Consider the following 21,648-nt stretch of genomic DNA (forward strand, 5'->3'; position numbering starts at 1 on the left):
CACTGTACTACATATGACCCCACTTTATTCTTAGACTTCTTTTTAAAAGCTTAGGTCCAGTGGCATTATTCTAAGGAATACTGGGAAGTATTATTTTCTTGAGGCTCCACAGTTGTTTAAACTGAGACTAGACACCAAGTCCCTGTCTCTCTCAATCTGGAGTTTTATAGCTTCTATAAATAAAGAAGATACAGTAGTCAGGCCAAGAGGAAAAAAAACAAGCTAAAGAGATTTATAAGTGTCCAATATTTGTTTGTATATAGAGTTAAAGATATAGGTTAAAAACTAAAAAAAACAAACAAAAAAACCCCAAACCCGAATCTCAAAATATCATATGTTCAATGAATGTGTAATTTAGTGACAATACAACCAACTAAAAGAAAATAAATATCACCCATCATGTTAAGCAGGATCCTAAGACGTTCCACCCCATCCCCGCCATGATTCCCCGGCCCCTCGTATACACATACTTCCTCCCAGTGATTCAAACATGCATCCTGGTATTTCTCTGAAGGGATTCTGCAGGTGTGATTATGGTTCCAAATCAGTCAACCTTAATATAGGAAGATTACTGGTGGTCCCAAATCTTATAAAAACAAAGTTTTCTTGGCTGTTTACAGGACACAAAGGTCAGAGTTTGAAGCATATGAAGGATTAAAAGTTATTATTGCTGCCTTGAAGATGAAAGGGACCATGTGGCAAAAGATGCAGGCTGTCTCTAGATGCTAAGAGCAGCCCATGGCTGATAGCCAGCAAGGAAATGGAACCTCAGTTGTACAACTGAAAGGAACAGAATTCTGCCAACAAGAATCACCTTGAAAAAAAAAATTATGAGAGCTTGCAGATGAGAATTTAGCTTGGCTAACAACTTGATTTTAGCCCATGATACCCCAACTAGAAAACCCAACCATACCTGGCTGGATTTCTGATCCACAGAACTGTGAGCTAATAAATGGGTATTGTTCTAAACCATTAAGTTTGTGGTCATTTGTTATGCAGCAACAGGAAACTGAAAGATCTATCAATTCCAAACCCAGGAATATGGATTGCTAACATTTTGACATATTCCTTATATAGGTATAACTCATTTTATTGCACTTCACTTTATTGTGTTGTGCAGATACTGTTTTTTACAATTGAAGGTTTGTGGAAACCTGTGTTAAACAAATCTATTAGTGCCATTTTTCCAACAGCATTTGCTCACTTTGTGTCTGTGTCACATTTTGATAACTGTCACAGAATTTCAACTTTTTCATTACTCTTTGTTATAGTAACCTGTAATCAGTAATCTTTAATGTTACTATTCCAATTGTTTTAGGGCATCATGAACCACACCCATATAAGATGGTGAACTTAATCAATGAATGTTGTGTGTGTTCTGACTGCTCCATCTACAGCTTGTTCCCCTCTCTCTCTGCCCCTCTCCTTAAGTCTACATGTTCCCGGAGAAAATAATATTGCAATTAGGCCAATTAATAACCCTACAATAGCCTCTAAGTGTTCAAGGGAAAGAAAGAGTCAACTGATGCAGCAAATTTCATTGGTGTCTTACTTTAAGAAATTGTCACAGCCACTCCAACCCTTCCAGGAATTACCACCCTGATCAGACAGCAACCACCAACACTGAAGCAAGGCCTGCCGCCAGCAAAAACCTTACAACTCACTGAAGGCTTAGATGATGGTTGGCACTTTGTAGTAATAAAGCATTTTTTAATTAAGGTATGTACACTGTTTAAAAAAGACTTAATAGCACACTTTGACTAGGTTATAGAATAGTACAAACATAATTTTATATGTACTGGAAAACCAAACAGTCATATGACTTCCTTAATGGTGATACTTGCTTTATTGTGGTGATCTAGAACTGAACCTGCAGTATCTGTGAGGTATGCCTGTAGTTTTTTAATCTATGCATACATGTACCAGTGTTTTACTTACATATAGAAATTTTTTCTTTTGCAAACTGATATATATTATGTATACTGTTTCGTAACTGTTTTTTCACTTAACTACATGAATTAACTTTTTTCTATGTAAATAATGGCTGCACAATATTCCATTCAGAATTCACTGTATTTTTGTTTTATTTTTTTAAAAAGTCTCATTGGGATTCAGCCAGAAAATGCCTGCCTTGTTTATTTAATGAAAAGGGGGGGGAGGACAACAAATGGTGTGCTAGCATTGGAAATTTGGCTAAAGGAGCTCACCATGTGACAGGAAGCCCTTTTCCTTTTAGTTTCTGGTTGGTACTTGGCTTTATTTGATATATTGGGTGGCCAAAAAAGTCTGTATGGTTTTTTCCCAGAAAATAAGAGATACATTTTTTTATCTCCACCAAAAACTTGATGACTGGGATATTTTGAGTATGCCAGCCATCTCCCTTATGGTATAATGTTGATTGTTCTCACTGGTCTACCTGACTGTGGAGCATCATCCAGCAAGAAATTTCCAGCATGAAACTTTGCAAACCACTTTTGATACACTCAGTCACAGCACTTTCTCCATACATTGCACAAATCTTTTTTTTTTTTTTGGGGGGGGGGTTCAGTTGTGTTTCTGTCTTTCCTGAAACAATAAAGCATAATATGCCAAAAATGTTGCATATTATCTTCCATCTTCAATATTAGAAGGCTACACCAAAATTCACCAATTTCGATAAGTATTTTTAAAAAGCATGCTGATAAGACAGCTGTTACAATACAATCTAACACAACTGTTTTGAATAAAGTTAAAGACAACTAATTTCTACTAGAACCATCTCACATGGAAACCAAATGAACTTTTTGGGCAACCATATTTAAAAGTTCTTTGATGAGGTGGGTTCCCTCAATAAATGCTTTATGAATAAAGTAGTTAATGATAAACAGTGACAACAGCAAACTTCATTTGTTTCAGGCCCACGTAGAAAAATAGTTTTTCTACTGATACCTAAAATATTTCTAAAGAGAGAAAGAGCCTTGGTACTTTATGATCTAACCATACTTAAACTACTTCCAGTTCTTTGAACACAATACTTCCTTGTGCTCTGAAAGCTCTAGGTATTTAATTCCATCAAAAAAATTTATCACATGATGTTTAATTGTCTATCTCACTCCATCAACTTCTAGACTAGGGATTAGGTTTCATTGGTCTTTGTATCCTTAGTGCCTGTTACAATGCCTGATATATATCAGGCATTTGATAAAATGGTTTATTAAATACTTCCACTGTTGCATTTATCACACATAAATGTACTGTTTCTGGTTTAGAGTCTTTCCTTTTACAAGACTAAATTTCTTAAGGTCAGGGTCTATATCTTAGTTATTATTCTAAACCCAATACTCAAAACAGTGACTGATTCAAAACAGGCACACAAAAGATACTTTCCAAAGGTAGGTTTTAAAAAGGAAATGAGTATTAAGGAGAGCAAGTAGGAAATACCTGAGCACAGGTGGTACATTTATTGGCCTCCAGGAGGTTTCATTATTGAAATAGCTATTTTTTTATAAAAGCTTTTCTAAAGTCTAAGGCATGGGAACAAAAATATCTTTTCTCTCCTTCTCAAGAGGAAGCTGGTACCTATAAGAGGTGTCACAGCATCTTCCTGTTCCTCAACTTAATAATCATTTCCTGAACACAAATGAAGGGCAATTGAGTGAGTTCAGGACAAATGTTTCCCTTGTGCATTTCCTGTGTGCCATAGGCACAGCTCTTGCTAAAACACAGGGAGCTATAAAGCTTTTGGGTTTCTGTTCCAACTTCTTGCCATCTGTTCCAAACTCCCAACTCTTAGAAGACAAATGTCTAGTTAGTTTTTCATAAATGCTAGCTGGGTGACTAACTCAGCTTTGTACCCCCTTTTATGGGGTGATGTCAGTACAATAAAGTATGACCAGGAAGATAATTAATGCATTTGTTCTAACCCTCCCATGACCTCAGGTCTAGACCTATTTACTAGAGTGACCCACTTAATCTCAGTACTTCCTAATCTTGTGGTTGGAAGGAAACTTTAAAGATCCTATCTGCCTACTTGATCATTTAATCTAATCTGGAAGAGTCTCATCAGAAGGCTATCTAGCCTGTGCTTAACCATTTCTAGTGATAAAGCATTCACTACCTCTTGAAGCTGTCCTTTCTCATTTTGCACAGGCTGAACTACTAATTCCAACTGAGTCAGAATCTGCCTTCGTTTATCTTTAAACCCACTGATCCTATTAAGTCTTACAGGGAATCGATTAGCAGGGTGTGGCAAGTGTAGCCTAGCACTGATCCGGAAAACCTATGCAAGGAGGCACACAGGAGCCAGGTATGCAGACTGGCTGTCCCATGGGGAATCAGGCCTACATTGTACCTAGGCTGCTATGAGACTTGCTTTTGCTAAAACTCCCTCACCCTGAGTTAAGACTGCAGATGTTTAATGTATATCTCTGAAGCAACTCCCTAAGTCTGTGTTAAAATGTCCCAAGGATGAAATGTAACCAAATCAATCATTTTTATCGTTCCCTTGCATTTGCAACTTTTCTTTTTTTACCTGTAAGAAGTAATTACTTAGCTAAATTTAGAAATAATGAGCACCTTCTTTGATGTAATGCAACTAGAAAGCAATAAAAGCATGTCCAAGCAAGGGTCGGAGCGCTCTCTTCTTGAGAGTGGTCGAGGTACTCCGAGGTGTTCTCCCCTTGAAAGAGGGCTGTGCCGTCCCTTTTTCTCCACAGGACTTGGTAGTCCGTGTGAATTTGTGTACCTCATCCACAACACACAGATTCTGGTGGGCCGGAGTATGTATCAAGTCTTATGGAACAGGTTGCACATTGGCAGACCATGGGCTGAACCTGGCATATTGTTTGGCTTGAACCGTTGGCTAGAACATTTTGATTTAAAAAAGAAAAATCTAAAGCAGGCCTAGGTTAACATCAAATCGATAGCAGGATACAGTAATGAACCCGAGCTGAGAAATATCTGCCCTCTTTGACAAGGCAGGGCCTCTCTAAGTCTAACCCTGTATCTTCATTTTAAAATAGAAATAAAAATCCTTATCTCACTTGGTTTTAAAAAATTACATATTAATTTTTTATATTTATTATAAAGTACTTATACATGTATAAGGCACTTGGCACAGGAGCTAGCCCATGACAGTAGCTCAATAAATGGTAGCTGTTTTCTCAAGGCTAAATAAATATCTCTTGGTGGTACGTTTGAGGCAGGATAGAGAAGCTAGGGAAATTCCTTGACCAGTAGAACAAGGGAAACTGAGACAAAATAATTAAGCAAGGCCAAAATATCTGAGGAATTTCCAGCCATCTAATGAATTACGAGGTTTTATTTTCCCTAACCGAGGACATTTAGAAGCAAATGGTCTGCACATCCCAGACTGTCCTCTGGAAAACCAGGCTTGGTCCTGGTCCCTCTTCAATAACATTTAAAAAAAATAATGTTATTTTTAAATTTTTAATTTAACATTAAAATGTTAAAAACTAACCAGAAAAATAACCCTGATCCCTCTATACACACATTTTCATGAATCCACATTATCAAAGGACACACCTGAAAAGCTAATGAATATTCTGTTAAGACCCTCCCCTGAGATCCCTCTTGGGATTTCCGTAGTCAAAGAAAGATAAAAAGCCTCAAGACAAGTGCTTTTGCTAGAGCACACTCACACTTTGTATCTCTGCTGTCTTCTCCTAAACTCTATGGGACCCTATGAGGCTAGCAACCAGAGGACAGCAGGCAACTGCAGCCCATCCTGGGATTACCCCCTGAACCTATCTCCAAAGCCCCCTTTTTCTCTTTCTCTCTCCTGTTGCTTCTTCTACCTGAAGCCCTTCATTTCACTATCCCCAGCTTTATAAACATACTCTCAAACTCACCAGGACTTGTGTTGTGAAATCCTTCATACATGAAGTCAAGAACCCACACATTACTGTTAGGCACAAGTCCCTGTCCGGTAACACCTTCACCAGCCTATTTTTGTTAGAAGTAACTCATCTTTAGATTTTTACTCCTGTTACCTTCTTAATGAGGCTTACTATTGTCAACCTATGTAAAACTGATGGGAGACTCAAGAGTTGGAAAATTTTAGTTTAACATAATAGTTAATAAGTCTAGTAGTTAATGCATATAAAAAGCTACTGTTTCAGGAACTGAAGGTACGGTCCCCCGACTCCAGACCACAAGCGATCGACCTTTGTGCTCCAGAAGAGACCACAGGCAATCAATGTCGTATCCAAGCCACTGTGTTCCAGGGCAAAACAGTCCACCACCCAGGATACAGATAAAGAAAATCACCCAGGACACAGGACACAGATAAAGAAAATGACCGGTGAGAGGATGAAAGGATGTTAGGGAAATTGCCAGACTGCAGATTTTATCTGATTAACCTCTTTCCTGAATTCCAAATTCTTTACCTATACTTTTTTCCATTGAATTTCAAACCCCTTACCTATATTTTTCTTCTCTTTATAAAAAGAGTCAGTTTCAAATGGAATTTAAGATAGTCTGTTAGGGTACAAACCATCATCTTCTCAGACTGCTGGCCCTCTGCATAAAGCACCCATAAAGATTCCATCCCTGTCTCTGCTGATTGGTTCTGGTTGGTGACAGGGAGCACAAATGCCAGCTTTTCTGGTTTCAAAACTAACATTCCCTCCTTGCACCTTCCTTGCTCCATATTTTCCCATTGCTAGTATCTCCAACTAATACTACATATTTACCTAGTTTATCACTGGTCTTCCCATCTAGAGCATAAGATCTGTAAGGCAGGAGTTTGCATTGTTTGGTTTTGTTTTTAATTTAAATTGCTGACAGTAGGTATCCTTGACACCTAAAAGAACACCAAACATTTACTAGGCGCCGAACAATAACTGCTTAATGAGTGTACGAATACCTTCCTCAAAGTCTGGTGCCCAGGTGTACATAAAATATTTCAGGTGTGAGCTGACAAGTACTGAGTACAGTGGGGCAATTTTATTTCTTATTAATGTAGTCTAGGTTGCATTAAAAACTAAAATTAGCAGAATTGGAGTATATTTTTAAAAACAGCAAATCATAGACATTTCAGTTCAACAAATATAAATAAAATTTCTTCATTAAAAAGTATTCTTACTGATACATGTTATGTACCCAAACAGTCATTTAAAAGACCTTTTTCCTGATGCTATAAATACCCACTTTGAAAGTTTTACTTGTGAGGACGGAGACAAATTCTTGTCACATTCCCAATGTCGCAGAGATCATATAATTGATCATAACAGTGTAAGTTACCTCATTTTAAAAAAAGATTTTATTTTTATATTTTTTAAGATTTTATTTATTTTAGACAGAGGGGAAGGGAGGGAGAAAGAGATGGAGAGAAACATTAATGTGGTTGGCTCTCGAATGCCCCCTACTGGGGAACTGACCTGGCCCACAACTCCGGCATTGTGCCCCTACTGGGAATCGAACCAGGGACCCCTTGGTTGGAAGGCCAGTGCTCAATCCACGAAGCCACAACAGCCAGGGTGACTTTATTCAGTTTTAGAGAGAAAGAAAGAGAGGGAGAGAAACACTGATGTGAGAGAGAAACATCGATCAGTTGCCTCTCCTGTGTGCTCCAACTTGGGACCTGGCCCAGGTAACCCAGGCATGTGCCGTGACTGGGAATCGAACCAGGGACCTTTTGATTTGTGGGATATGCCCAACCAACTGAGCCACACCGAGCAGGGTGCCTCATTTGTTTTTATACCATTCCCTAACATGAGGTAATCTGATCCAGTTGCTATTTGCTTTTTTATTTCAGTCTAAGTCCTTACGTAGGTAAAGTGACTCCTTTCTACTTCTGTTCGGCTACAAATCATATTTAATTCCCAGGCTTAAGATCAGCAGTTGCTGTGCACTAAATGTTCCCACTCTGAGACCAGTAGTTATCAGAATGTGAAACGGATTTAGTATTAGCCTGTGCACAGTCATACAAGTAAATGCTTATGATGAGATGAAACCTTACTTGCCTTGAATTATTTGGGAACAAATAAGAACTAATAATTTTCTAGGACGAAGGCTTTCCCCCGTGACCAGATTCCTTTCCTAAACCTACAATTATAAGAACCTACTATTTAGAAGTAACTTAGAGGTTTAATAGACCAGCCTTTAAATGGTGAGAAATTCTGGGCTCTAGTAAAATTACTCACTTTTTATTTGCCCATTTAATTTAAACAGATTCTGGTTCTCTTTGCAGGACAGCCAACAAATAGTGTAATCCCAATAAATACAGTTTAGTTTCAGTTCACAAATATATACATACCTGAAAGAAGGTCCTTGGTAGGGGGATTGTTTGAAGGAAGAACACATGAGTCACTGTGACTCTTGGCAACAGTCCTAATTTGAGGCTGGAATTCAGAACTGTTGAGAAGGGACATCTGTTTCTGTGCGGCTTTGCCTTTCATAGTCATAGACTCTATACTCTGACCTGAATGAAGATGGTGCTTTAGTCCAAAAAAAGAGTCCTTTATTGTATCAGTGTTCTCTGCAAAGTACAAGTGGTCCTTTCCCCTGTTTCAAAATAAAAGAAAACATCGGCAGTTTATTATCCATTATGCTAACACTCCACTTTGTCAGAGACAGAAAGTGGGCCAGTGGTACCCACTGGCTTTACAGCAGTACCACTGTGGCTTAGGCTTTGTCATCTGTTTTTCACCTCCCACTATTTATTTAGTGAAATAAATAATAGGTGCTTTACCTACTACTATGTGTTTGTGGCTAACGTGAGACAATGAAATAAAGAGCTCAGTGCTAAGCCTGATATAAACCAAATGCTTCATAATTATTTAAAATCAAAAGCTATTCCTCTTACTCCATTCTGTTTCACAAAGCACTGCCTTCCCCCCTTTCCTCACAGACACCTGACATCTCATCTGTAGATGACTTAGATATAGTTTTTTACCTGCATGCTGCCCTCCTCACTAGACTATAAGCAGTACTGAAAAAGAGCAATTGTGTCTTATTAATTTATTTTCTTTTTCAATTACAGTTGATATTCAGAATTATTTTATATTAGTTTCAGGTTTATACCACAGGGCTTAGACAATTATATAACTTATGAAGTGATTTACCTCAATAAGTCTAGTACCCACCTGGCACCATGCATGGATTACAATATTATTGACTGAACTTCCTATCCTGTATTTTACATTGCTATGACTATTTTCTATCTGTCTGAATAATTACTATGCCCAGCACCTGGTACTGAACGAAGCTCAAAGAGGGTATTTAATACTGAGTTGCTAAATGAGTGACCACCCTTAATCTTTTACCCAATCACAAAGTGAAAGACAGAAATTATGAGTGCAGTGAGAATTAGCTGACAGACTGAATGGTATTAGGAGTGGTAATTACCTTGGAGTGGTTGATCTACTACTGTTGGCTGTTAATTCTTTTCCACTAACTCTGGTGGTAGGTATCCTGTGAGATTTTGATGGAACCAGAAACTGGCTATTGCTGGGTTCAGTGTATTCTCTGAATCCCTCTTCAGATAAAAGGACATTTTCTGTCATGTCAGTGGTAGGAGGAGGGTGGTGGCTGTCATAAGTTTCTGACAAAGGTTCCAGGGCAAGTGAGACCTGAAAGAGACATGTAATATATTAGAACTTGTCTTTAGTATTGACTAATTTTAAAATTCCTTGCTTACTTTAAATTAATGGCTCCCATTCCTTATGGGACCAAGTTCAAATTCCTGCCAACCTCAGAACCCTTATCTCTCCTTATTCTCTCCTCCATTCCTCTCTTCTTATATGTATCAATTAAAAAGAGTTGTCTAAATGTATCTTCTATTCACTCCTTGAAACCTTTGTATATACAATTTCCTTAGTATTACTTTCTCTGTGTAACCTTTTTAAAAAAAGATTTTATTTTTAGAGAGAGGGGAAGGGAGGGAGAAAAAGAGGGAAACATCAATGTGTTGTTGCCTCTCATGTGCCTCCTAGTGCAGACTTGGCCCACAACCCAGGCATGTGCCCTAACTGGGAATCCAACTGGGGACCATTTGGTTCCCAGGCCAGAACTCAATCCACTGAGCCACACCAGCCAGGGCTAAACTTCCTTTTTTAAAATTATATTTTATTGATTATACTATTACAGTTGTCCTGATTTCCCCCCCTTTGCCTCCCTCCAGCCAGCACCTGCTACTTGCTCAGGCTATTTCCACACCATCGCTCACATCCACGAGTCATGTGTATAAGTTCTTTAGCTACTCCATTTCCTGTACTGTATTTTAAATCCCCATGACTACTCTGTTAACTACCAATTTGTACTTCTTAATCCCCTCACCTCCTCACCCATTCCCCACAGCCCCCTCCCATCTGGCAAATAGCAAAATGCTCCCTATATCCACGATTCTATCTCTGTTCTTCTTGTTTGCTTAGTTTGTTTTTTAGATTAAATTATTGATAGTTATGTATTTTTGCCATTTTATTGTTTATAGCTTGATCTTTTTCTTAAATAAGTCCCTTTATTTCATATAATTTCATATAATAATGGTTTGGTGATGATGAACTCCTTTAGTTTTTTCTTGTCTGGGAGGCTCTTTATCTGCCCTTTGATTCTAAATGATAGCTTTGTTGGGTATAACAGTCTTAGCTGTAAGATCCATGACTTTGAATATATTTTGCCAATCCTTTCTGGCCTACAAAGTTTCTTGTAAGAAATCAACTGACAGTCTTATGGGAACTCCTTTGTAGGGAAGCATCTGCTTTTCTCTTGCCGCTTTTAAAATTCTCTTTATCTTTGAACTTTGGCATTTTAATTATGACGTGTCTTGGAGGAGGCCTCTTTGTATCCATCTTGTCTGGGACTCTTCTGTGCTTCCTGGATTTGCATGTCTATTTCCTTTGCCAGATTAGGGAAGTTTTTCTTCATTATTTTTTTCAAATAACTTTTTAATATCTTGCTTTCTCTTTTCTCCTCCTGGCATTCCTATGATGTGAATGATCAACCTCTTGAAGGTGTTCCAGAGGCTGCTTATACTTCCCTCATTTTTGGATTCTTTTTTCTTCTTGTTGTTCTGATTGGTAGTTTTTTGCTTCCTTATGTTCTACTGAGTTGATTCTTGGCTTTCATCCACTCTACTATTTCCCTGAAAATTGTTCATTATTTCAATTAGTGTATCCTTCATTTCTGACTGGATCTTTTTTATGCTGTTGAGGTCCTCACTTAGTTCCTTGAGCATCCTTATAACCAGTGTTATGAACTCTGCATATGAGAGACTGCTTATCTCCATTTCTTTTAGCTCTTGTTTTTTTTTTTATTTTTGATCTGTTCTTTCGTTTGGGCCATGTTTTTCTTGTCTCCTCATTTTGTTAGCCGCCCTGTTTGTTTCTGTATATCAGGTAGAGCTGCTATGACTCCATCTTTGCAGTGTAGCCTAATGTAGTAGGTGTCCTGTAGAGTCCAGTGGCACAGCCTCCACTATCACCCAAGCTGGGTACTAGGCTGAGTACACCCTCCTCTCGTAGTTGAGCCTTGGCTGCTGTTGGCAGATCAATGGGAGGGATTTACCCAGGGCAGTCACCTGCAAGGATTGGCTGTGACCACTGACCACCAACCTCTGCCCTTTGTGGAGGATCAGCTGTGCAGGGGCAGGGTGGTGGTGCTCTGACATGGTCTGCAGCTGTTCCCTGGGTGTGCTGGCCCTGGTGTTTCCCAGGTGGTGCAGACCAAGGTCAGCCCCCTGCCCTGTGTTTTGCCTGGGTCCACCCTGCATGAGGTATAAGACAATCTGAGATGGCTGCTACTTGTGCTGGGCTTGAACATTCTTTGGTGAAGTCAAGCTATGAATCTAGGCTGGCTGCTGCTAGTGCTGGGCTTGGGGCTCACTGAGGCCAGCTGTTGCTTCTTTGAGAGGATTTAGGAAGTTGTGAAGCAGGGGCCAAGACCAGCCATTCATATGGAAAGCAGCTTGGGTGGGCCTATAAGTTGGGTGGGGCACAGTCTCTGCAGATGTCCAATGTGGGTCAAACTGTGTTAGTCAAGTTGATGGAATCTCAGATATGGCACCGCTTGCCCGCTCCATGGCTCTGTGGGGGGAAGGCCCAGAAAAGGGACAATGGCCTCTGCCCCTGCTTGTCTTGATTCCAGACACCTCAGTCTCTGCCAGCATACCATGGGAGCCTTTCAAACTGCCACCCTGGTGCTGGAGCTCAGAGGGAGTGAGTCAGAGTAGGTAAGTTCATGTGTGGGTTCTTTAAAAGGAAGTGCTTGGGGCTCCATGTATTTTTTCACTGACTCAATCCCCAATGGTTTTTGTAGCCAGAAGTTGTGGGGGGGGTTATCTTCCTAACACTGGAACTCTGGGCTGGGGAGCCCGGTGTGGGTCTGGGACTCCTCACTCCCGAGATACCCCTCCCAAATTTTATCCACTACACGTGGAGGTGGGATTAGCCTGTTCCATGTCTGCACCCTTCCTACCAGTTTGGATGGATGTGGTTTCTTTAATTCCACAGTTATCAGACTTCCATTCAACTTGATTTTTGACAGTTCTGAGTGATGGTTGTTCTATATTTTAGTTGTAATTTTGATGTAATTGTGAAAAGAGGTGAGTTGTGTCTGCCTACATTGCCATCTTGACTGGAAGTCCCTGTATAAACTTCTTTGTATCCAGGAACAGATGTTATGGCCCTCCCTTCTTGATATTTCTACTTACTCTGTATCTATCCATCCATATAACTACCATTTATCGAAAACTTTACTACAGGCCAGAAGCTGTGCTAAGTTTCTCATATACAGAAGCTCATATGATGAAATAACTGTCAGAAAAGTGTATTATTCTAATTTGAGGATTAAAAAGCAAAGAGAGAGGCTTACAGGAGGTATTTGTAACTTGTAACTTATTTTTCATCCCGATTATATTATGTATTCCCAGAAGGCGTGGGCTTTCATAGTTGTTTTTCTGTGAACTAATTAGCACAGTACTCACTGTACAGGTCTAATATGCCTAATCATGTCTAATGGACTGAACTAAAATGTGAGTCACTGCCTGTGATTGGCCCTGAGCAACCTGTTTGGAGCTACAAAGCTATTTACTGCTTGTGGCTGCCTCTGCTGGGCCTGGGTATGTGTAGCAAAGACCAAGCTGCACACCAAGGCTTTTATCAGCACTGGGTTTGGAGGCAGGTCAGTGAAAGTCCCAAGGCACCCTAAGATGTGCCTCTACCTGTTAGACTCAGTCACTGAAAGAGCCTTTGGTAATATCTGAGTTGCATGAGGTAGGTTCTCAGTGAATCACGAGGTAGGGGTGAGTGGTGTTCACTAGATCGATAGAGGTTCAAACTTGGTGCTAGTGCTGCCATCTGAGGCCACTCAGCAAACGTCCCAGGGTATATCAAGTCTAGCTGCCATCCTCTGGGTGCTTGCACACCTTTGTGGTGGGGTGGGGTCTCAGGGATTTGTGAGGGTAAGGCCAACAGAGTTTAATTGGCTGTAAAGGTAGTGTAATAGGCTGTGAGGGGAGTGGCCCAGTCTCAGAGTCACACAACTAGTCTATTCCAAATCCTGCCCAGATCTCAGCAGTCATGAGGGTGGGGCTGCCTAGAGACCAGACAGTGGAGCTAGTGGATCTCCCATGAGGGGGAGGCACAAGGAACATTCATGGGAAAGTGGGGGTAATGGCCCCTACAGGCACACAACTCAGTCACTGACACCCTGAGTCTGTCCAGAACTCCACACTCTGGCCCAGGCAGCTGACTCCTCAGCAGGGTGGTTGTTGTATTCCTCCAGGGTGATGCTATATGTAGAGGGGTGCTCCACCTAAGAGACACAGTGTGTGTGGTGGGGAGACCTCAGCTCAGGGATCCTGGCCACTGTCCCTTCAGCTCTCTTCCCAGAGCCATAAACCCAAGTCTCTCCTCACACAACTCTAGTCTGCTCTGCCTCCCATCAAACAGCACCCAGGGTGAGTGGCTGTGAACAAGATTTTATGCACTGGCTCTTTGAGAGAGCACCAGTGTCTCTCTCAGACTTCCCTCCCTGGTAGACAGAATACCCATTGATTTTCACTGCCAGATATTAAGTAAGCCCCTCTTCCCAGCTCTGCTGCGTGGGGCTGAGAGCCTACTTTGGAGTTGAAACTCCACATTCTTTGGGGGGAACCTTTGTAGTTGAGATATACCTTCAGAATTTCAGCCCCCATTCACAGACATGGGGCTAGCCCTTTCATGTCTTCACCCTTCCTTCCACTCTCAATGTGACTTTTTCTGTAAATCCTTGGTTATAAGACTGGTCTTCCGTTGCTTATTCAGAGTGATTGTTCTATATTTTAGTTGTATAAATTCCAGTTTGGTCCTGGGAGGAGCTATGTGTAACATCTACCTACTCTGATGCAATCTTGGATCTAAATCTACTCTTAATTAAATGGTTTAAAAATGAATGCTTGAAATGCCCATCAAATATAAAATGTCCGGCATTGATAACTTCTAAAAGAATCAAGTTTCTACCCAAATCAAAGAAATGGATTTCAAAAGAATTTATAATTACATATTCTTGTTTTCCAATTTTAATATATAATAATAATATATATTTATATATTATGTTAAATGCTTATATAATAGTATAAGTTCAGTATTTTAAAATTTCTATTATATTTTTGGCAGTTGATTTTTCTTACAACCAGCCTCCTTGACTCATTTGTTATTTTTGACATCTGATCTATACCAAGAACAGAATACAACAAAGATTCCTCTCTCAGCTTGATTCTAATGATTTTATCAATCTACTCTGAGCACGTTCCCTCCAGCCACCATGTTATCATTTAAAACTCTTCTAACTCCATAACCTCAACTTCTCTTTAAAAACTATGTGTCTGTCTTCTTTGAGTTATGACTAAATGTGATCTGTACAGCAACACTCTAAAGCCACCTCTATTCCTTCATCCTCCAGCCATTCAGCTCCCCATTGGCTTCATTCACAACTCATCAGGAGGGATTCCACACAGTCAACTCAATACTGTGCTTGGGGACAGCAAAGCAGTAATATGAATGACAAGAAGTCCATCATACACTGCATTTTAAAAAAGTTATTCTAAAATTAGTATTATACACCTGACTGGTACAGCTCAGTGGACTGAGCGTGGGCCTGCAAACCACACGATCGCGGTTTGATTCCCAGCCAGGGCACATGCCTAGGTTGCAGGCCAGTTCCCGCATGGGACTCATGAGAGGCAACCATACATTGGTATTTCTCTCCTTCCCTTCCCCTCTAAAGATAAATAAAATGTTTAAAATTAGTGTTATACATACACATAACTTGAAGAGTCTGTTTTACAAGCTTGTACAGAAAACAAGTCCTGCCCTGGCCAGTGTTGCTCAGTTGGTTGAAATGTCACCCTGACCAAAATGTCTCACAAACCCAAGTTGCAGGTTTGATCCCTGGTCATGGCGCATATGAGAAGGCAGCCAATCAGTGAATCAGTGCTTCTCTCACTTTGATGTTTCTTCCTCCCTCTCCCTCCCTCCCTCCCCTCTTTTCTCTCCAAAATCAATGAAAAAAATGTCTTCAGGTGAGGATAAAAAAAAAAAAAAAAGAAAAGAAAACCAAGGTCTTCACATAGGCTCCCTCCACATTTCTCTTCCCCCAGAGGTGACCACTTTCAACTCCTGTACCTGACTTGTGGTATTTACCTCTATAGTTGCAAATAATGTGCTTATATTAGCCTACATCTTGACTGCCCTGCCCCTCAGTATCTGGGCACTATCTTTTTTTTTTTTTAAGATTTTATTTATTTACCTTTTTAGAGAGAAGGGAAGGAAGGGAAAAAGAGAGGGGCAGAGACATCAGTATGCAAGAGAAACATTGACTGCTTGCCTCTCACATGTCCCCAACTGCGGAACCTAGCCTGTAACCCAGGCATGAGCCCTGACTGGGAATTGAACCTGTGACCCTTTGGTTTGCAGGCTGACGCTCAATCTACTGAGCCACACAAGCCAGGGCTGGGCACTATCTTTTGACTTCTTACTATGGAAGATAAAAATTTAACTCCACCCCCTATCCTCCGGACTTGCCTATATAGTTATACTGTAAACATTGATCTAAGCAAACTTTCTGTATGAACATGTATTCTATTTAAAGCTGATTTAGGGGGGCAGTGTAGAGGTTAGGGGATAGGAGGCTCAAGGAAAAAGGAAAACAAAGTCATGGACAACAGTGTGGTAACTGCTGTGGGGAGGGGGATGAAGGCACTAAATGGTAATAATAAAAATACCCCTCCCCCCAAAAACAGTAGAAAGAAAAAATAAAGGTGAACCATGAGATACCCTGATTACTTTTCCTTTCCTGCACAACTTTTAGCTAGAATGGAAATAGCCTTGTTTCCTCATTTCCTTAGTTTGTATTTTACTAATAATTTAATTCTAAACTCATGGCTAGTTGTCTAAATCTCTTAAATCTCTTTTAAGATTTTCAGACACATCAGGTATTTTATAACCTTTCTTTTCTTTCTTTCTTTCTTTCTTTTTTTTTTTTTTAAGAAAAGTCTCCCAGAGGGTTAGGATTCCAAGTCTGGATGACATTCCTGGTGTAGAGCTGCCATCCCGGGATCTCCCTTCATCTCTCTCCTTTACTGGATCTCTTGTTTCCAACGTAACATCTTGATTTTTAAAATTTACTTCCTCATTTTGTAGAGAAAGTCCTTCAGCAGCTTTGCCAGAAAGGTTGTGAGAGAGGGACAGATTTTGCTAAGCTGTACATATGGAAACTTAGACTACACAGACTGTGCTAGAGACAGAAATCTAGGCTACTTTTATTCTGAAGGCACTACTGAATTGTCTTCTGGCTCCTAATGTTTCTGTTCAGAAGCTTGAAGCAATACTACTTTCCAATTCTTTACATGTGAGTGTTTTTCCTTTTCTCTGGAAGCATATAGGGTTGTCTTTGTTTTTAATGTCTAAAATGTCACAATGATATATAAGGGTTTAAGTTAAGTGAGTTTTCTTTCAGCCATTGTGTTATACTTAAATGGCTCTTTCTAAACACATCTTAATATAAAAAATGTTTTTAAGGTTTTTAATATTAAAAAATTAAAGCAAAATCAGAAATGAATGGTATAATTAACCCAGTTACTTATTTATTCAGTTTCAACAATTATCAACACATGACTGATCACATTTCATTTATACCTTTCCCAACTCCTGCTTTGCCACTGGGATATTGAGATGCAAGTCCCAGACATCACACAATTTCTTTTGTAAATACATTAGTGATACTATGAGGATTCTTCCCCCCCATACCAGAACATAAACATATTACCATTAGCACATCTAAAACACTAATAATAATTTTTAGTATTGTCAAAAATTGAGTTAATATTCCAATTTTCCTGATTATTTCTAGTTTTTAAAAATTGTTCATATAAATCAGGACCTCAGAAAACTTTTTCAACATGAAAGTAATATATTTAATACTGGGAAGTAACTGAACTATCTGCCAGAGTCCAATACCCCTTAAAAGAAAAAAAAAAATCAAGTACAAAATATGTAAATTCAATGTCTAGTATACAGTAAAAAATTACAAGAAGCAAGATGTGCCTTATAATCTCAAGAACATTGAAATCAATTAAAATCCCAAATGACAGAGACAGTAAAATTAGTATACAGGATCATAAAATGGCTATTATATAGATGCTCTTAAGACTCAAGGATGTAAAAGAACATATGAAGGTAAAGAAAAATAAATTGTACATTTAAGAAATAAAATCTATTATTGGGAAAATCACTTCCTAAGTTATATAAATGTCTAATCACTGAGTTGTATACCTGAAACTAATATAATGTATGTCAAATGTAACTGAAAAATAAAGTTATTTTAAAAATGTTTTAAAAAATAAAAATCAAGAAAAGTAACTTTTTTCTTTTCTTTTTAAAGATTTTATTTGTTTATTTTCAGAGAGCAGGGAAGGGAGAAAGAGAGAGAGAGACACACTGTTCCCTCCTGCATGGCATGCCACCCAGCCGTGTGCCTTAATGAGGAACTGAACTGGTGACCTTTTGGTTCTCAGGCCAGTGCTCAATCCACTGAGCCACACCAGCCAGGGCTAAGGAAAGTAACTTTTAAAGAGGTGAGAAACACAGTATCTGAAATGAAAATCTTACTGATGGGATTGAGAGCAGATCAGTCACTGCACAAGAATAGTGAATTCAAATATCTAACAATAGGGAAAATATCAAGCATCCAATATACTTGTACTTGGGAGTCTCATAATGTCACTAAAAGGATTTGGATAAGTGGGAAACGAAGGTATGTTACAGTCTTTGGGTAAAAATATAAACAAAGGCATGAAGTGGGAATTAGCATGGTATATGGGACTCATGCCCCTATTCATTCTATATACAGACTCTATAGAAAACTATTTGTGCCAAAAAGTTTTATTCTATGCAGCAAAGAATTAAAATATGTTTTACCTGGAGTTCTCCAAGTTTCTTAGATGTTGGTGAAACAATGCTGAAAAATCCATTGATGTGATGGGTTGGAGAAAGTTTAGCTAATCCACTGATGTGAACTCTACCAATTGGAAGATGATCAACTTTGGTGATTACTTCCAGCACCAGCACTGCCATATCTAATCAGAGACATGATAATATATGAAGACAGTTTTCATTTACTTTTATTTTTAGAAGTGGACAGAGGGGTATATATTAGAAAACTTTTTTATGTAAAAAAATCATCTTGTTTTCAAATATGCTGTGTATTTACCATATAATTATGGGGAGGGGGTGGAAAGAGTGAACCCACGATTAACAGAATAAAGTTTTAGGGAAGAACAATGAGGTTTTTTTCTCATATGGAGAAAAAATGAATAAAAATATTTAGCCTATCAAGTACTTTGTACGAAAAGTATCTCAGAAAGGGTGTTTTTAACAGGTCAGGGCAGAGGTCAGGCTTTGCTGTTCATATATAAAAGCAGTAACTCTTAGCTCTTTTTTTCTCACCATTTCTAAGTTTATTTTTTTTGCATTTATATTTGGGTACAAATAATCATTTACCTCATATTAGATTTCTTTTTTTTAAAAGATTTTATTGATTCATCTTTAGAGGGGAAGGGAAGGAGAGAGGGAGAAAAACATCAATGTATGGTTGCCTTTCTTGCATCCCCTGCTGGGAACTGGCCTGCAGGGAACCAGCCTGCAACCCAGGCACGTGCCCTGACTGGGAATCAAACTGCGATTGTCTGGTTTGTAGGCCCGTGCTCAATCCACTGAGCTACACCAGCCAGGTCACCATTTCTAGTTTTGAATTGGATGAAGGGCTTCTCTTGTATAGATGCAAGAGTTGGTCCCTGCCTCCCTCAAGAGCACCTAATTGCTTAATTTTTTATTGTACTTGCAGTACTGAAATATTGAGAGGACTTGGAACTAATCGGAATGGAAATAAACTCTTTAACTATATTCAATTAGCTGCATGGACTTAATACCTTCATGGTCTTAAGTCATAATTTATAAGAGGAGAAACAATACATTAATATGGAGTTTGAGATCCTTTCAGGACAGTGTAACTTGAGTATTTTCTTTTGAAGTTGAGAAAATGGATCATTTTCACTATTTGTTCAATACTGCAGTAAAAAGAGCACAGTATTTATGATAAGAAGGCCTGTGGTTGTGTTGTAGCACCTTTATTTACAAACTACTTCAGTATAAGCCATAGTTGTAAGATAGGCATCATAATACTAACAGCATGGTTGTGTGAGGAATAGGTTGTTGGAAGTAAAACATACAGCACAGTGTCCTCTCATATGGTAGATACTTAATGACTGTCATATAACATTAGGCAAACTACCTAACTTATCACCATCCCTGTCTTAGCATGAATATATTTGACCATATATTCATTGGTTTACTTTTTGCATTTTTTCTTTTAAATGAGCTATGCATATAAAAGAGTACATAAAAGAATAACAAAGCAAATACCACACAGCTTAAAAAATAGTTATATTTTTCTCAAGTTTTCAGTTAAAGCACACACTCATGTGAAGTAATGCTGTGTCTTCATTTTCTAATAAACACATTCTCATGTCCACAGCTGTGCCATCACTGACAAGGATCACCTCATCTGTTCCCTATTCAAATGGGACCTTCTCCGAGGCTTTCTTCTTGACTAGAATAATAAAATTTCAACACTGGCCGATTTGGTGGTTAACTCCTTCAATTTACTAATGGTAAAATTAAGAGCCAGTAAGATGAAACAGCTTGCCCAAAATGTCAGGCAGGAAGTTAATATAGAACAGAAGTAGCATTCTGATTTCCTAATAATTTATAAGTTTAGTTCTTATTAATTTCCTGGAATATTCATATAGTACTCATTGTATGTACCAAGTAATCAGGCACTTAATTACATACATTCTGGCACTGCTCATTTTTGTTTCACATGTCAGCTTTGTTTTTTCAATAAATCTTTAAGTTCTTTTTGATCAGAGACTATATCTAAAATCTCTGTATCCACCACAGTGCCTAAGACACTTCACACACACACTTTTTAAAAATAAAACCTGTATTCATTTTTATTTTTTCCGGCAGCTAGTTTGCTGGAGGAGTAAATAAACAAGAATAGTACGTGAGTATGAAATACAAGTTTTCTGCAGTTTTGGATTTCTACTCAGATTCTTTTTTTTTTCTAATTTTCTTGGTATTTGTTGGTATGGTACTTCTTAAAACAATTTAGTTTTCAATTATAGTCCGCCATCAATTTTATTTTGTATTAGTTCAGATGTATTGCACAGAAAACGGGTAGACAAACTTTACAAAGTGGTGCCCCAGTATTTCAAGTACCCAGCTTGCACTACACATAGTTATTACAATGTAATCGACTATATTCCCTATGCTATACTTAAGAATTATATTTTTGTAAGACTCACACCTACAATATGCCTGGAGCAATAAAGCTACACATTTTTTTTCTCATTTAATCTTCACAAAAATTTCTTTCAGGTAAGTGCTATTATTCCCATTTAACTAGATAGGAAGCTGAGGCTCCAATATCTTAAGGAATCTCCCAACATCACAGAGCATTCAATCCTGAAGCCAGAGGTCAAATTCAAGATTGTCTGACTTCAGAGCCCATGCTCTTCTCATTCAACCAGGCCACTTTATAGAAAATCAGCTACTTGATCTTATTTTACAGATGAGGAAAAAGGGCTTCAGAAATGGTAAGGGACTTTCCAAAAATCCCACGGCTGATAACACTAACCTAGAGTTCAGATGACAAACCTAATGCAGTCTTTATTTTATCACAAGATGCTCAAATAAATGTCTGACCTGTTCCCATATGAATAGATATCTTTTTTCTTATTGAAGAATTTCTAATCACTCTTCATTTGTTAAATTATATAAAAATACCACTCGAGGATTCAAGTTTTAGGTTTCTGGTACCCGAATATCTATGGATGTCCTTTAACAGCACTTATCACTTTCTTCTACCTACTATTATACTAAACTTCTCTATTAATTTAGTTAGAATTAGATACCATTCTGATTAAATATTTTTATAATTCCCATTGTGCCTAGCACAATGTCTAGCACATGCTAAGTGATCATTACATATTTTTTGAATTGCTGAACTTTTTGTTTTTTATATTTTGATGTTTTTAAAATTTTTTTCTTGGTAGAATGCAAGCTTTTTAAGATAGGTTAATCTTTAATTTAACTTTGGCTCTTCAGTATT

At 38.5% G+C, this 21,648-nt stretch overlaps 1 protein-coding gene across 3 annotated transcripts in view; it reads right to left on the minus strand.

Annotated features, from left to right (window-relative positions):
* Window positions 1-21,648, minus strand: part of C2CD3 (C2 domain containing 3 centriole elongation regulator) — a 124,560-nt gene that overhangs the window by 98,937 nt on the left and 3,975 nt on the right. For 2 of the 3 annotated variants that reach the window (XM_037148643.2, XM_037148646.2), the window contains exons 3-5: window positions 18,396-18,553; window positions 9,349-9,572; window positions 8,258-8,505 (exon numbers count right to left, since the gene is read on the minus strand). In XM_037148643.2, the coding sequence (XP_037004538.2) occupies window positions 8,258-8,505; window positions 9,349-9,572; window positions 18,396-18,553 (630 nt within the window). The remainder of the gene's footprint in view (window positions 1-8,257; window positions 8,506-9,348; window positions 9,573-18,395; window positions 18,554-21,648) is intronic. The other variant, XM_037148645.2, reaches the window with a different exon arrangement.

The sequence above is a fragment of the Artibeus jamaicensis genome, unplaced genomic scaffold (genome assembly GCF_021234435.1).
Source record: "Artibeus jamaicensis isolate MK-2021 breed Jamaican fruit bat unplaced genomic scaffold, CSHL_Jam_final contig_64, whole genome shotgun sequence".
NCBI lineage: Eukaryota > Metazoa > Chordata > Mammalia > Chiroptera > Phyllostomidae > Artibeus > Artibeus jamaicensis.